This window comes from Ammospiza caudacuta, chromosome Z (genome assembly GCF_027887145.1).
Source record: "Ammospiza caudacuta isolate bAmmCau1 chromosome Z, bAmmCau1.pri, whole genome shotgun sequence".
NCBI lineage: Eukaryota > Metazoa > Chordata > Aves > Passeriformes > Passerellidae > Ammospiza > Ammospiza caudacuta.
In genome coordinates this window covers 24,344,613-24,362,289 of record NC_080632.1, presented here as the reverse complement: position 1 = coordinate 24,362,289, position 17,677 = coordinate 24,344,613, and the positions used below count along the sequence as shown (strand labels likewise).

General features: G+C 44.4%; 1 protein-coding gene across 1 annotated transcript in view; it reads left to right on the top strand.

The window, feature by feature from the left end:
* Positions 1-259: 259 nt before the first annotated feature.
* The window catches only part of NRG1 (neuregulin 1), a 178,937-nt gene continuing 161,519 nt past the window's right edge, over positions 260-17,677 (top strand). The window contains exon 1 of the mRNA XM_058823506.1: positions 260-429. Within this exon, the coding sequence (XP_058679489.1) occupies positions 279-429 (151 nt within the window). The 5' untranslated portion in view covers positions 260-278. The remainder of the gene's footprint in view (positions 430-17,677) is intronic.

The window sequence follows — 17,677 nt, the reverse complement described above, 5'->3', positions numbered from 1 at the left end:
TAGCGAGGCGTGTGCCGAGGGGTGTGTTTGTGGGCTGGAGTTTGTTAGTAGTAGTAGTGAAGAAAGGAAAGCGGGGGGAGGAAAAAAAAAAAAAAAGGGGGTGGAGAAGGAGGGAGGGGGGTGAAGGAAAAAAAAAAAAGGCCCGAAGAGGAGTTTCCGAAAACTTCCAAGGAACTCGCGGCTGCAAGTCCCAGCGGCAGGCAAGAGCGATGCTGGAGCCTCGGGCGCTCCGGGAGCCGACAGCGGCGGCGGCGGCGGCAGAGGGGGTGACCGCGGGGATGGCGGCGGCAGCGGGGAGCGCGGTGCCGGCCGGAGCCGGGATGGCCGAGAAGAAAAAAGCCGGCAACGGCAGGAAGGGCAGGAAAGGCAAGGGGCCCGGCAAGAAGCCCGCTCCGCCGGAGGAGGGCGAGGCGCCCGGCTCCGCCGCAGGTAAGCCCGTCGGCAGGTGCGGGGGCTGCCTCGCGCGGACCTTCCGCGCCCTTTCCGCGGCCGCGGATCCGCAGGCAGCGGCAGCTGAACAATTGTTCAGCTAACCCGAGCCTGCCCGGCTCGGCGGAACCTCCGCGCCCCGCCGCGGCTGCTCGCAGAGCTCCCGGAGCGGCGGAGGCGGCGGCGTTGCCGGGAGCCCCTCGGCTGTCCGACCACGGTTCGGTCTGCTGCCCTATTTCCCTCCCGCTGGCCCCGAACTCCAGAGAGGCTCTCGGTCAGCTGTTGCTTTCTTCATATTTTTGCCCCCCTCCCTCCATTTTTTGGAGGGCGTGAGGCTATCTCTCCTGTTACAAAACACGTTTTCTGTCCCTTCCTTTCCCCAGAAATCACTTAGCGTAGTTGAACAGATGGCCAACTTTCATATGGGGTATTTTGTCTAAACTTGCATCTATTTACTCAGGGATGATCAGAGAGGACATTTCGCTCACTTAGCAGCACGTGTTGTTCCTCTCGTGCCTTCTCAGTATTAGGCACAAGAATTCATGCCAGTGATACCCTTGTCCTCCTCAATAGGTGTCCAGAAGCAGCACCCAAAAGAGTGGTCTCAGGTGAGAGTGCTGCCCCACCCGCCGTAGTTACTTGTCTCTGTCAGCCAAAGCTCCACTCCTAGTGCAGAGTACAAATACATATGAGTGCATGATGGTTTTCATAGAGACCTTGTGTTATGCCACCTAGTTTATCAGAAAGCCTGGCACTATCTATGGATACTTCTAGATTTTTGCAACAGCAATGTATAGCTGCTTTTGAATTCTTTGGGGTTTTGTGAGAAATTGTTTTGAAAGAAGCATGGGAAAAGCAGTCAATTGCCTGTGGTTTGGTTTTAGGTTTTTTGTTTGGTTGTGTATTTTTTCCCCCTTTGTGTTGTTTTCCTGTCCCAACAGACAAATTAACATAAAGCCCAGTAGGGTAAAACTTTCTAAATATACCTACATTAATTTTGCTCAGTGTATCATGGCCAACATAGTGCTGCCCTTGACTTCAGTCATCAGCCATCAGGGAGGATATGTGTGATTCAACAGCAGCAGATATCCCTTTAGGCTACTAATTTTTACAAACTAGCGCTGCCCACTGCGTCCTCTTCTCTAGGTTGTTTGGAGATGCAGCTCCCCCAGCTTCTGCTCAGCAGTGGCTGTAAACAAGTTTCAGGTGCAGCACAGGAGGTTTCCATTGTTATGCGAAGATAGAGACAAACACTTCTTTTGGCCTTCTTTTTCTCTTTCACAGATTTTATAATGCTGTTACACTGTGTAAGCATCTCCTGCTAAAACTAACCACCTCTGGCATTAAAACATTAAAACCTCTGGCAAACTTATCTGTGACAGCTGGGCTGTTTGAAGTGTTTGCAAGGCTTTTTGTTTGTTTTTGTGGCTGACAGAAAACAGGAAGACAGTGACAAGTTGGACAATTTGTGATAGGAAAGATCTGTCAAGGAGACACACGTTTTCTCACTGTGCACCTCAGAGTTTTATAGCATCCCATCCCATTCGTGTAGGAGATATTTCTTTGTCCTGTTGTGCAGTTTTCCTTTTGCAGTGGAGCAGGGTGCTGAGGGAGTAATGAAAGGAGCTGTGAACCAGAGGGCATTTTTTTGAGTAATCCAACCAAGTCAGCTTCTAAACTAGGCAGAGATTTTTGGGAAGATGGTGTTCTTTCTCTGTAGAAGGGAGCTATAAGAGCAGAAAAATCCATGTAGGTAAATAGCACCTTAAGTTTAGGTATTTAAGTGTGGTTAATTCTCAGTCTGATTATGTCTGCCATGGTGAGTATTTTACCTGCAAATATGAAGGGTAGCAAATGTAGATTGAGATTCATCAGGGCAGGTCTCAGATCATGCCAACTCCTAAGGCTTTGCTAAAACTCCAGAAGGCTAAGTCTTTACTAAGCCAAAATATGTCAGTGTTTGAACCAGAAATGAACCACTTTTCTGGCAAGTGCTTACCTCAGGTCTCCAAAGCACCAGTATGTTTTTATAGGTATGAAGGAGTACCGCCTTCATCCATACCTGACATTACTAGTCAAAAGTTTCCTGTGTGGGCAAGAACTGAACATTCTTCTATCTTATGTAATAAAAATCCCATTCCTTCCAAGATGAGTGTATGTGGCAGGATTGTTCACATGTGTAGCTAACCCATGTAGTCTCTCTAATGGGAAAATGAAATACAGCATAATGCATGATTGTAAATTTTACTCTGAATCAGTTAATGTCACACTGGCAATGTCGTACAGATTTTATCTAATCTGTTACTTAGGGGTATTACCTGGTTGGAGGGGCATTTAGAACTAGAAATGATACTTAGAAGAGAAAGAGCAGAAAGAGTGGTTAAAGCAAAAAGTAACAAGAGAGCAATTTTGCATTTCAAGCCATGGGCTTTTATTCCCTCTGTTCAAGCATATTAGACCTTGAATTAATTACTCGTCTACTCATATTGATTAACAGTATTGACTGGGCACTCTATGAAGGCCTTCTCACTTTGACAGGACTGCAGTTTTCCTTTTTGCTAATATAGGTTTGCAACCGTACCTGTTGTCATTTGGTATATTTAGGATGTGCAGAGAGGTTATGAAACAGTTTTTCTTTTAGTTACCTGCTTTCTTTAGTTGAATTATGTCAGGAATTATCATCTTCTCTGTTGTGTTCTTGTCTACACAGAGTTTTCATCCACTTAGGGTTTTCCTGAAGAGCAGTGGCTTGCAGATAGTCCTCAGTTTTAAGATCTGGCACTAGCACAGAAATCTTTAGGAGGTGTTCAGCTTTTTGCTTAGCGCAGTTTTTTCTGACCAAAGCTCCTTGCAACTTAGTTTGCTTCTGGCTGTCAAAGTATATCATATGCACTTGAATCCTGGGTCCGGAAGTTTTGGTAATTTCTCAATGGATTGAGAATCAGCTTTGTTAATTGGGAAGAAAGGGTATAAGAAAATCTTTCCTATTCTGTCATAACTTACCCAGAAACTCCAAAGCTACTATTGGACAAGAAAGTTAGTTATTGGAGAGAGAGAAAAAAAAAAAAAGAGAGAGAGAGAGTTTAAGGAGGTATGGACTTCTCTGCTCACCTTTGCTACAAGTGCTCTTGAATAAACTGATAGTGTCTGGCTTGTGTCAAGACCAGAGTGACTGTGGCTTCCTTTAGCAGGGCACTGTGGACCATGATAAATGCAAAGCATGGAAGACTGAAGAAGAGAGTGTTATAAATGGACAGAGGGTTACAGCTTTTCTCCAAGTTATGTCAGTGAACTGCCCTGCCAAGTGAGTGTGCAGACCAGCTCCACAAGTCTGCCAGCAGGGCTTCCTAGAGCATTGCCAGCGCACAGAAAGTGCCTCCAGCCTGGGCAGAGAAAGCTTGTGCAGGAAGGCTGAGGTTGGGCATCCAAGGTCCCCAGACCTGCCCCTCACATAGGCACTGCTCCTGATTTAAGGTGCTGTTAGAGCAGGAGCACAGGGGCTGGAAATAGGCCCTTGTCCCTGTGTCAGCCCAGCCTTCTGCCTACCCAGCTTTAGTGCTGGACTGCATAACGTGGGGCTTGTGTGCTGAGAGAGAGGGGTCAGCCCTGGAAAAATCACCCTGTGGAAGCTGTGTTTGTGTCAGCAAGGTGGGGTACCAGCACATCAGCCCAGCCCCTTTGCTCTTTCCAGACAGCTTGGGGAATGTAAGTTTTCAGGTGGTTCTGCTCAGCAGAGAAGACCAGGGTGAGGTTGCTGGGCTTGAAAGGACAAAGTGTGAGAAGAAGTGAAGCCTTTCTGAGGAAAACACCTTGATGTGTGTGAAGACTTGGTAGTGCTGCAAACTCTGGCCCAGGGTTTTGTCAGCCACTCTCTAGTGGTACGAAGAGCAAGGCTTCACAAGCATCTGGTGCCAAAACAGAGAGAAGAAAGACCATCAAATGGGTCTTCAATTACCATTTCAGTGAAGTGACCTCAGTAGCATTGTTCTGAACATATCTGCACTAACAGAGCCCAAAGTAGAGAGACTGTGGTCATTGATATAGAAAATAAGTATCTCCTGGTGGGTTTAATTTAGAATTAGATAAAATGCCAGAGCCTGAATACTGCTTGACAGAGTAAGCAGCACGAAGTTCAGATGAGATGAGTGTGGCTGAGCAGAGTGTTTGACCGTATCCTGGAAGCAGGCTTGGTTGCCAGAGGAAGAAATGGTTTTTATCATATTAAAGACCAAGCTGCAGGTGAGAGCTTGACTGGGAGGATTAGAGCTCAGTCTGACAGTTGCTAAATTTAAATTGATATTCAGTATTCATAAAGAGATATCAGAAGACTGATCACTGTTTCATCATGGATTGAAGACTAGAGTCTGGGAGATGGAACGGAAGCCGTGATTTCTGACAAAACCAGTCCACTTCTAGAGATAAACTATTGCTTAGAAGGAGTGACAATTTCTTTTGGTGTTTCCAATCCAAAATATTTATGTGCTGCGGTATGCTTGTACATTTTTCTGTGAGGAAAGCCTCTCTACCTGTGTGCAATGCCTGCATTCTCCAAACATTCCACACAATCTTCAGAGTAATTTTGAGAGTGAATCCTTTAAAAAGCATGCGAGTGCATTCATGTTTTTTTTTGAATAAACGAGATTAGTCACCATTCAAACTTTTTTGAATTAACACTAGAAGTACTACTTGACTGCAGCCATGGGAACGCAAACAGAATGGTGAGAACATACCAGTACCGTTGTCCAGTAAATACTGCATGTGTATAGAAAGACATTCCCCTGTGAAATAATTCCAGAAACTGTTCTGAGCTTTGTGCAAATATTGATGGCTGGGGAAGGCTGGACAAAATTTTTATCTTTCATGTAGAAATGCCAAAGCCTGCTAAGATATGCATGGATTTAAAAACTTTAACCTCTGGCAAAGCTTGTGAGCTAACTCTTAAATCTAAGCTTGTCTATTTGTAGTTGGGGGCTTCTCAGATTTCTGGAAAGGCAGTAACTGCAGAAGGAGGGGGAAAAGGTTGAAGGAGGCAGTTTGAAAGAGCACTCATAAGTGAAAAAAAGAAAAAAGATCCTATGCAGCTGATATTTCAGAATAGTTCTCTGTATAGCACTCTCTATTTGGGGCAGCTCATTTTTCATCATCTCTACTGAATCAGAGTCACTTAGTTTTCACAAAAAACTTTTTGGGTGCCTGGTTTGTGAATGCCTTGCCATAGAGGATCTTTGACAACACATCCGACTTTAGGCACCGAAGCGGCAATTTGTTGTTCTTAAAGTAAGGCCAGTTAAATGCAGAGCTGTGGAAAACTTTCTTCCAAGCATCTCCCTTTCCCTACCTCCCCTCTTTCAATCTATCTACAAGCATGTGATAGCCCTTTGAGGCAGGTGGTTGTAACCACAAGCAAAACAGTGGAGAACAATTGTGTCTCAGGGTGTCAGGATCTGGAAATGCTATGAATTCTTACCAAATCAGTGTTTTGCTAACATTCCAAAGTAACAAGAGTGAATGTGCCTTTAACAGTACTGATAGTTTATCGTGTTCCGTTATGATACAAGAAAACAAACCAAGTGTCAGTATTTTGTATGAGTCATTCTAGTTGTGCAAAGTGCTGCTCGAGTGTGCTTGAGGTGGTTGAGTTAACCCTCAGTTGCTACCTCAGGTGCCCGGAGCCCTGGGCTTGGCGCGGGAGGGGGTCCTGTTGCAGGTCTGCAAAGTCCACAGTGGCAGGCTTGCATCGGGAGAGTTACGGTGCCGGAGCCGGGGTTGCGGCGGCAGCGGCGCCGCAGGGACAGCGCGGCCGAGAGAAGAGACGGATTGCGGTGCGGAGGCGTCTATGGACGTGCTGCTTTAGAAATAAAGAAAACAATCGAACTAGCAGTGAAGGGGGAGAAGAGCGGCCGGTGGCCTGCGGGGAAGGCGGGAGCGGGCTGCCCGGGGGTTGGGCTGTGGTGCCCGCGGCGGCCGCCAGGGGGCGCGGCGGGAGCGCTCTGCCCGCGGCGGCGGAGCCCGGCCGCACCGACCGCGGCCCTCGGGCCCTGAGGGGGCGCCGCCAGCGCCGGGGGGGTGCTCCGAGCGGGCCTTCTTCAGCCTGCGGTGTTGTGTTGTGTTGTGTTGTGTTGTGTTGTGTTGTGTTGTGTTGTGTTGTGTTGTGTTGTGTTGTGTTGTGTTGTGTTGTGTTGTGTTGTGTTGTGTTGTGTTGTGTTGAAGGTCAGTGGATGTGCAGTAAACAGGTAGAGAAGCTGTGAAGGAGGGAGACTTGGGTCCTGAAAAACACTCTGCTCTGATTTCGTGCAATATGACCATGAAGTCACCTAGTGTGAGGTCACAGGAATGGTCTGCTTCTTGTTCATTATCTTCTTCCTTTCCTACCACACTTCCTCTATCCCTCTTCTTCCCTTTCTTTGTCCTTTCTCTCTTTCCCTTCTTTCTTCCCCTCTCCTTTCCATCCATCTGTTCTGCTGTTTTTTTATGCATCCCTTTTTGTCCTTCTTCCATACTTTTCTTTCTCCCTCCTTTCTTTTCCCATCTTTCTTTATTCTCTATTATTTCTCCATCCTTTTCCTTCTTTTTTTCCCTCTTCATCTTGCCTATCCCATGTGCTCTATTTCTGTTAATGAAGAAAAAAAAAAACAATGAAAGGAAAGTAGACTAAGATATTTCATAAGGGACTGATAGAGGTCTTTAACGTAACCTCCTGTCTGGAGTAACTGCTAGTTTTTCATTTATGGACTTGTGAAGTAGAATACTACTTGTGTCTGGTTTTGTGTTTCTGGTTGTGTAATTTTCTGTGGGAGCATTAGATTTGGGGAGAAATTGACCATGTTATGTAGTTTGTTCACTGTGGGCCTTTTGAATCCTAGCTCTGACAACCAAGTCCACAGGCTTTACAGCCCAGGGAGGAAGAGGGAGATGTTAATCCACTTGTGACTGTTCACTTGGGAGCCTTTACTCATTCGCTCGGTGCATCTCTTCCTCAGGTTTTATGAGCTGATTGTCCTTCCACCTCTGTAAGCAGAGGGAATCCAGATCAGGGAGTTTGGGCTTGGCATTCAGTCATGGACTCAGGCTGAGCTTTGCTCGATGCCTTTCTCCTGCATTAACAGCTTCCATTTCACCCTTGAGTCAACCCCATGCCATGTCCTATGGCTAATGGTTAATCCCTTTGAAGGCAGTTACCAAGGCATGAATGCATACTTAAGGTGGCTAAACAGAGTCCCTAGTAACATCCAGTTGTGGAGGTGATAGATAGGGCTTGTTATCACTGCCATTACTGCCGGAAGAGTTAAATTATAAATCCAATTTGCATGTATTTGTGTGTGTATATGCGTATGAGCTCATGTTGGTGTGATATTTTAGTGTGACTGTTGGCTTCTGCAGTTACAGTCTATTCAGTTTTCCTTTGGGGAAGTCCATTGGACTTAGAAGAGAGAAAAAGGGGCCATAATTTGCCCCTGTAATGCCATATTAATGCCATATTGCACCTGTATACAAAACAGCACTGAAAACTGCTCCAAGTTATTGTACTATGTTTGGAATGGGTGGCCCTTTTATTCTGTGAATATATTTTTGCATGTCCTCTTGAATTGCACCAAATAAACTGGTAATGTTTGTGTCATCACAGTCATTGAGGTCTAGCTGAAATCTCTGTCCTCAAACCACCCTGTGTGGAAGAAGCTCCTGTTGCCTGGGATCACAACAGATCAGTCTGATCACAGAAACCACAGTCTCCTGGCTCTCAGTCTAACCTCTCCCTTCTATCCACCATGGTTTCTAGCACATGGCCATAAAATATGTGTACCACAAACCTGTCACCTGCCCTTTTTTTTTTTTTTAATTGTCAAAAAGATTCCTTTCTCTTTGTGAAAACAAGTTTTCTGGAGGACGCTGTGCATAGTTGATATGTCTGCTGCAGGAGACATAGGAAGAGGAGGGGTCTTTTTAGGTAGCAGGCACATTGCTGTCCCAGTGGAGCTGTGCAGCCCTATGGTAGGAGCTATTTCTACAGGGTGAATAGGGGATGAAGGGCATCAGAGAAGATGTCAGCTGTGCCGTTGTGCCAGACCTGCAGGTTCAGGGAGAGTCACTGGCAGGACTCTCCCTGAGTGAGAAACCCTCAGAGAAAAGGTTTTATTAAAAGTTTTCCAGCAGGCTGCTTCCAAGGACAGTATGTACCTTTGCAAGAATGAAAGAGAAACCTCCCATGCAGAACTTCCCCGTTCCAGTGGGAACAATCTGACCTGCAAAAACTGGCGTTCCAGGGCAGCCAGTGCCTCCTTCTTGTTTCTGCCCATTCTGCAGTGATCCATGCCAGCTTTGGGGCATCATCATCTGATCATCTCAAGAGAAGTCCCATTAGGACAAGTTAGCTAAGCCTTTGAAAAACAAACCTGAAAACATGGTAGCTGCTAGTTGACCCTATTCTTGGAAAGAGTAGACTGGAAATGCAGAAGTAGAAACTGCCCCATAAAGAGTGTGTTCTCTGACAAGCTCTGGAGGACTAATGCAGCTGCTAGTGCTTTAAAAAGTCAAGGCAGTTGTGCAGTGAAAGAGCTTGCCTGGGCATGTGAAGGATTTCCGTCCCTCACAGCATCTGAGATGAAGATTGGCATAATTTTTGAAAGATGGGCTATAGTTCAACCAAAAGGTATGGGATGAATGCAGAAATCAGTGTGTGAGATTTTTTTTCTGTTACAAGCTTCTAGTCTGGCAGATGTTCTGAGCCAGACTTAGTGTTTTAGATTGCAGCAGTCCTAGCACAATCTTTTTTATCTTGGTACATTTTGATTTAAATGCAAGTTTTACTTAAGCATGTTGCTCATGGCATGTGAGAAGGTACAGCAAGTGTACAAAAGGCTAAGTGTAAGTGCTGGATGATAAGATGAACTGTGGAAAAAAAGAGATTTATTATCAACCAGATTGAAACTGATGTTAAGCACAGGTTTTCCTGGTGTTATGAAGTGCCAGCAAGGTCAGAAATTGGAAAACTATTTCAGAGCAATAACAACAAACTGAAGCAAGAGCAGGAAGATTTTTCAAACAAGGTCAGAGAGAGGGACTTAAAATAAATAACTGTCCTGTTAACTCAGCTACATTCCTGGGTTGTTTGGCATTGATATGCCTTGGGTTTTTTTCCCATCTGTGAGTGAAGATCTGTCCACTCTGTCCTCACACATAGAGTGAAGACCACCTCACCTGGGGGAGAAGCCTCTGTGTAGGGACCATCCTACCATCATCCCTCATTATAGCTGCAAGGTCTCTCTTGAGGCTCGTGTCAGTTCCTTAGATAACAGAACCCGCTGGTCTCAGCAGTCAGTGTTCTTGCTTCCATCCCCAAATTTGCCAGCTTCTCTTATCCCTTCTCCAGCTCGCACCTGCTTCTTATAAGCTGATAGCAATGATCCAGCCAGTTTCAGGCATGGAACAATCCAGTTTCTAGGCAGATTGCATGAGGGGAACCAATTCTTTGGCTGCAGTAAGAGTTGTACCTTTGTCTTGTACAGCAGGATGAAGGCAGAGCTTGTTGTTGAGAGATTGTAGCTTCAGTCCACAAGAAAAGACCAAGGGAAGGGATATAACTTCTAAGAGATGTTGAGAGAGAAGTAGCTTCATCTAGGCATTTTGTTTTGAAGGTATGGAATTGATTGCACAGCTGCTGTCAGTGACATTGCTTCCTCTTGAGGGGAGGTGCAAAGACAGATTCCCAGGGCACCAAAGGTGGATGAGGATTGCTTAGTCCCTTAGTCCCAAATTGGATTTTTAAATGCTTCTCATGGTTCACTCTAGGCTCCCATAATTTTTCCTCAGGTTTACTTTGTATGCAAGTGCCATTGAAGTAGCTGCTGAAGTAGCTGCTGAAGTAAGCTGCTAGGTCTATATAGCTCTTTTTCTGTGTAAAAGAGCTATATAGATCTTTAGTTTGAGTTATTCGTGTCTGTTTCCATTTTGATGTCAAGGTCAGACTTGTTCCAGTGGCAAGTTGTGCTGAGTGATTGCTGCCACAGTGAGCTTGTGGGAAGGTATCTCCATGGCACTGACAAGAGGGAATCAGCATGAAAATGAGATGAAATGGCAGGAGGACATTTAATGGGTAGGAGAGATGGTGTCCACTGCTCTGCCTGATGTTCCCTCTCAACTGCACAGGTGATTTTGCTACAGATGGTATCCTGTCATTGATTTGCTCATGGCTTTTTTACCCCTTAAGTCTGTGATGAAGGTCACAGTTTTGAGGTCACCATGTTTGTGTATCCGTCTGTTGTGTCCACACCTAAACCCTGAAAGGAAAATTATCTTCCATCTTACTTACAAACACAATTTGACCTTTAAGGAATGCATTTAAACTCCTTGAACATCACTGGAAGTATTTGCACACTAAAGCTTAAGCACTTTCCTAAGGCAAATTAAACTAGCTGGGGCTGTGTGCCTAGGTGTAGGTTTTCCCTTCTCTTGCCCTACGCAGATAACCATATATCTTAAACTCTAAGCAGGCCATCCTAGGTGTTCTTTGGTCACACTGCAAGTTATTTAAACTGAGAATAATGAAAGGACCCACAAGAACCATTTATGGAAGAAGTTTATATAATGCACTGTGTCGTGTCTGCTGGCCAAGAGGTAACAGGCAGAGAAAGATGATTAAATTGAACATCTAATGTTTACTGTTGAGGTTTGCTGTTACGTCTAATATTTGCTGTTAACTCATCTGATGTGTGGAATCAGGTACCTGTACATTTGGGATTGTTTTGGCATCTTTTTCATCTTACCCTCTTTATAACAGCAAGGTGATAGCTTTTACTCATTCTATTCTAAAATATTTAGCTTTCATAAAGAGAAGGCCAGCTCTTTTTTGTTTTCCCAGAGTCGTGTTAGAGCAATATTAGTGTAAACATATATGTGGAGTTGTGCATACACATGCACTCCAGTCCATCAGAAATGCAGCAAGAGAGGAGCTTATTTGAATTTCAAGACCTCCTAGAGCTATATTGCAACACAGAATTTATCCACTGGAGAAGTGTCAAGAAAAGACTTATTTTCTAAGACATTTTTAACTCATGGTTCCATAAAAATTATGGAGCTCCTGAAAAGACCTCCTTGGGGAGCGGTCCTGTGAAATATGCTGACAGCCAGATGGCACAAATTTGGAAAACACTGCTGTCCTTAAAGAATAGAACTGAAAGCCTCTGTGAGAAGGAAGTGTATTTTCCTAAGTAACCCTTTTAATTCTGTATTAATGTGATAGAGAGCAAAAGATGCATCTTCTTTTGATAATGCAGGGAAACAACTTTTCATGGAAAACCAGAAAATCTCACCATGGGTCATCAGGGAAATGTAGAAATGTCCAAAGTAGTGAGTTCACTTTGTTTTTTTTTTTAAAGCTGCAGTTAGTAAACAGCTTCCTTAACAGATTATAGAAATACCAAGCAGTCTCAGAATCGCTTTGTTTTATGGCAAATTTCATGATGTTTCTTGCTATCAGTTTCATGGCAAAGCTTAGTTCATTTCATATCAATGCCAAGGACTCCAGGTACAAATAAGAGCTATAAATCACTTTGGAGTTGAGGGATAAGGAACAACTTGAGGTTTTTAGAACTGGAATTAGTTTGTGAGGCTATTTCCATGCAGAAAACCATGGTGACTGCTGACTCTACACCGGGGAGTAGATAAGATAAAAAGCACAAGACAGGATTACCCTCACAGTGTTTGCACATCTCCTCCTGACCATCAACAGGGCACATGTCTGTCCAGTCTGCTCAAGGGCTGGCGTCACGAATGACAGTGGAAAGCCCCACGACACCAGACCTATGTCCTGCCTAGGAGCCTGTTGAGGTTTCTGTCCACCGCCAAGAGAGCACCAGAGGAACAAGCGGCAGCTTTTGAATCTACATCACACCAAAAAGGCTCCCAAGCATCTCACCTGCTTCCACTGCAGCTTGCTGACCTGTAGGGCTTTACTATGTCCAAGAGCATCACAGCCAGTGATTGCTGGGGTTTTTTTCCCCTGTCACTCATAATCAGCTGTAGCTGAAGGTGGGATAGTTTAGCTTTTTGTCTGATCAAAATGGTTATTTTTATAAATAACAAAATATGCTTCAGGATGAAGTGATGTAGGCCTGCTTGACAAGGGAAATTATTGGGTGTGGAGGGTTTTTCAAACAAGAGGGGAGGATAATCACTTGACCAGGAATGAGTCTACAGGGCATCTTCCCTAAGCAGTTGTCTGTTTATCATGTTCTCAGTGCTGGGCTTCTGCCCTGTGTCTGCTATATCTCTTTCCCCAGAACCACCATCCACATTTCTAGCTCAGTTCTTGCCTGGAGCATACTGTATATAATGTTTCTAGGTAGGAATGTGGGGGTGGAAAGACCACATGAGGTCATAAAGTTTTTGTGGAGTTGCAATTTGATCCAAAAAGTGAATTACCAGGTGCTTCTTCAGTGAGGGATTGAGGGGTTGTATTTAAATACGTCATTTAGTAAGGCCTTTTATTCCAGAAGATAATCAATTCCACTTATTCTCTAAATGTGCATTTGTTTTACTATAGCATAATTCTAGGATGATGTTTAAATTGATCAGTAGATTGAACTTAACAAATTAAGAAATAAAAAAATAGTAAGACAATGCTACATATAATTTTTCCTAAGAAATAGGATTTTACCAGACTACTGAGTAATAAAACCTTAAATTTCTGATGCTTATTTTCATAAATTTACCTCTGTGTTGCAGAGAATGGGGAGAGGAAATGCTCCCGTAACTAGCATGTGAACTCTCAGGAGTTCAGGATGGGTATAGCATCAGTCAGTAGGCTTTGCTCAAGATGGGGTGGCAGAGAGCCTTTGTACCACTCTGCAAATGTATGTACTGTTGCTGGAATGCTTGTTACCTCTCAGGGAGGCTTCTTATACCAGAAGGTTGCTATGAAAGGGCATTACTCTCCTGTGTGCTGTAAACAGGGGTGCAGCTGGTCATGGATTGGCTGTGAGGCTGCTGGGTCTGCTCTGCAGTAGAGAGCACTTCTGGAACTGAGGTTGTATTTTATTGCTGCTGTGTTTCTAAACAGAACCACTGAGTGCTGCCACTCTACCCACTTGTTCAGGCATTCATCAGGGAGAATCGAATGCAGGCAAAAACGGCTTGGAAGGGAAGAGTCTGTGGTCAGTGGTCTGCTTATACAGGGGCACGTGGAAAGCTCATCCAAATGAGCTTTAAAGTGCATACATTAAGTCATATTGGATCATCATTTGTGGTTTTTTATTATTTTTAGCTATAAAGCAGAAAGAATTAAGGTGACATTTTTCTGAAGGTGTGTTCTCACCTAAGTGTAATGGAAGTACTTTAGATTCACACTTTGCATTAGTTCAGCAAAAGTTTTGCAGTCTGTCCTTGCACCAACAGCCCTAAAATGCCTTCCCCTTGCTGATGAGCCCTAGTTTCTAGAAAAGTTTCTAGCTCTAGCCAGGGGAAACCAGATGCCCAGTCTGCAGTGTTGCTGTGGTATTGCATATGGGATGTTTCCCAGGGAGAGGTGTGACCAGGGAGAGGTCATGTTGGGACCATATTCAAAGGAACAGGTAAATTGTAGGAAAAGAAGGGACAGGGCTGGGATTTGTGGGGCTGGACATTGAGCAGTGGGGAAATGAGTGAATAAGAGGTCCTCAGTGGAGACGTAAAAAGGAGGGAGGAGAGTGAGGGCAGAGAACTTGGGGAGCACGATGTGTCTGGGAGATAAGGCTGGAGGAAGAGCAGGGGAGAAGCACATGGTCATTTTTGGCTCAGTGGGAGACTGGAAGTTGGGAAAGGGGGGAAACTGAGATGTGACCGAACCCAGAACAAGGGTGGAATGAGTGGAACAGAGAAGGAAGGTGGCCTTGTGGGAGAGGAAAAAAGGCTGTCGATACAGATGGTGTTGGGCAGCCCTACTTCCCCTGGGGTTAGCCAGCAGAGTGACTTCACTGACCACCCTCATCATCTTCTCCTCGCCTGCTTAGCCACGCTGTTGCCATGCAGTGACCGTGGCAACCCAAGTTTCTGACTGGCTGTCCTGGGATGGTAGCTGTAATGATAGTGGTGGTGAGTATTGACAGAGGGGAGGGGCAGGCAAGCAGCTGTGGAGCAGGGGAAGTTGCTTGAGTACAGTAATCGTCTTTGGCAGGTCAAGGGTGAACCGTGGCCTGAGGGAGTTGTACAATGCCCAAGGCTAGCAAAGTGGTGTTATAATAAACCCCAGATGTTTCCGCTATTTACAATGTATATGTTATGTTTAAACCTGAAAATGCATCCTAGGATCTGGTGGGTAAGGAAACAGTTATTAGCTGCTTGGAAATGACTTGCTGGTAATGTATCTGTTCCCCCTTGATATTAGCTGTTGCCTGTTTAAAATATAAATCTTCTAAGCAGAGACCCTCGTGAGCAGCTTCTTTGCCAAACCAGTGGTTCCATTCGGTGTCATGAGGAGCAGCGTGGCTCTTCCTGACGGGTTCCTGTGATGGGGGATCCTGGGCACGGCAGCCGTGGGAGCTGTGCTCACAGCCGGCCTGTGTTGGTGTGGGAGAGGCACTGCTGTCAGGCAGGGGAGCCCAGCCAGCCACAGGTGTGCAGAGAGCACAGTTTAATTTCCCCAGACTAATTATTTTAGATCTGGGAGCCAGAACCCTTGAGTTATGTCATGGGCCAGAGCAGAACTTTGAATAAGCATTTAAGAGAGGGATAGGATTTAGCTGATCAGGCTTTTATGCCAAAACAATTGCTTGTCTATAAGAGTAAATTAGTCAGCTAAACTTTGTTTGGGGCCAAATGGTTGCTTTGCACAGACCCTCCAGGTGATCAGTCCTACAGATGGTCCAGGCAAGGCACTCAAAGTATTAACATTTGAAGTGAATGAGTTTAACTGTGGGAAGGCCAGGAGTGGAGGCTCCATTTTAGAGATGAATCATTCTGAGTGACTTATACCAAAGCCACACAAATTTGGAAGAGCCATTTTCACTTCAATGTTTTCTTGGATTTAACCAATCCAAGAAAAATGCACGCCTTCGGTAAATCCTTAGTAGTTCCTTACACACGTCCCCTGCCTGCCCTTACTTCTATATCCACCAGTCTGCACTGACCACATTCATGCATCTTGCGGGCACTTGGGGTACAAAAGGACTTGTTTGGACCCCTCACCACAGAGTGTACTGAGACGAGTGGAAGAGAAGCGCTTTAAGACAGGTTGTACAAAAACATTGCTGGAGATCAGGTAACAATTTGCATGGAAAATGGCCAGAAATTGAGTCCTCACCCAGCTGCACCAGTGTTGCGCTGTTTTGCCCAGGATACCTGGGATATGTGGGAGAGAGGAGTGGTCACATTACACAGCATTTGTCATGTCTGGATATGGGGTTTGGGTCTGCATAGAAATGAATCTTGGGGCTTGGGGAGAAAACAGTGCTGATTTTGAGGTTTTGTTGCATTTTTCTCCCTTTTTTTCTGTTCCTACTCCAAACAGTCCCCGAGCAGCTATTCCATCAAAAGTCTACTGTGACTTCTATTAAGGGGAATGCCTTTTCTTCCTGAGCTCTATTGCCCTCCCACATCCCACGTGCCTGCCTTAGAGTGATTTTCTTGAATGTTAGCCCTGATGGACAACTCCCTGCCTAGACATCCAGTTTTACAGTATTTCACATCACACCTCATAAGAAGGGGTGCAGTACAAGCATTCTGCTAGGCAGAGTGCCTGCATGATGATGTGAAGGACCCTCTGTACCTTTCTCTGATTCACTTGGACTCTGTATTAGGGGTGAAGGACCATTCATGTCAGTGGTTTCTAACATGATACTACAGTTTAACAGTTAAGCCACGTCAGTCAATATTAATTCAATGCCTGGGGTGGCTGAGTGTAAAATGACCAGAGTTCTGTGAATTCACATCCCATCCTACTAACTAGCTTCCCCACATGGAAAGTCAAATGTGTAGAGATTTGCCTGAGATCTTTTTTGATTGTTAGGCTTATCTGTTTTGGTGATTGCAGAAAAGTTTTTGCACTGTTTTTCATCTAATTCCACGTGATGACCAAGTCACAGTGAAATTGCTGAACAAGAGCTAAAACAGGAAAAAAAGGAAGTATTTTTCTCTCTCAATTTGTGCCTAAAACTGAGGTGACTTTTTTGGGATGTGATGACCATTTACTCAAATGTAACTCATAAAGTCACTCCTAGTACTTGCTTGTTTAGTGATCCTGTTGAGTCTGAATTCAAAACATTTTTTAATAAAATTTCTGCTTTTCTCCTCTCTCACTAGGGGTCTGTTAGTTTCCCCTAATGCCAAGTCCTTGTCTTTTTCTGTATTTTGATCTTTATCTATCACTCTGCAGAATAATCAGTAAGACAACTAATACATTAGATAACATATTATTTTGTTACCTAAAATCAAAACTGTAAGAATTTATATTGTTCTTGTAGACATAGAATATCCTCAGAACTTGGGAAACTGAGTTATCAAATTGAAATTAAGGTCTATGCTTAATTATGAATAAGGGTGTCATAAGAGTTAGAAGCCAGTGACAAATTTTCTCTTTTTTTTTCCTTCTTTCTGGAGAAAGAATGATGTATAAGAAAAGAAAAAGATGTTTAAAACCTCTTGTTTAAATTCAGTGCTTCCTCTGATTACTTAAAGAATGTTTTGATTGGGGAAACAAGTCAAGAGGATAAACAGCTGTCAAACATCTCAGTACTGTCAAAACCAATGCCATCCCCTGAGCACTGATAATATTAAGGAATTCAATTTAAAACTTTTTTTTTTTTTTAATCTACTGGGAAAGGCTAGGATGAAAATATTGTGAGAAAGAGGGTACCTGGCTCTGGAGCTATTTGCCTTTCTCAGTATGGAAACCTTGGCTTCCATGACTGCATTCAGTGTTTGGTGCATGTTCAGTCTACCCTGGATGGGCCTGCAGAGGCTACAGATGGAGGTGCCTTGCACTGCCAGACGAGACAATCACTTTGTTGGTGATTTCCTGGATTTAGGTCCTCTTCTGTTCTCTCTCAACTCGTGTCAGAGTTGTTGCTGAGAATCCCTGAACACACAGTGTGTGCTCACTTCCTCCATTGCAAATATTGTTCTATGGGCTTCATGAAAACACTAATTTGATGCTGCTTTCCCTCAATCCTTGATCTGTTAGTTTACTACTGGAAATTCATGAAGCTCCTGGAAAAAGCAGTATGTAAAAAGATCAGACCTGGGAATACCGTCTTGCAAAGTTCAAAGCGTGCCCTAAATT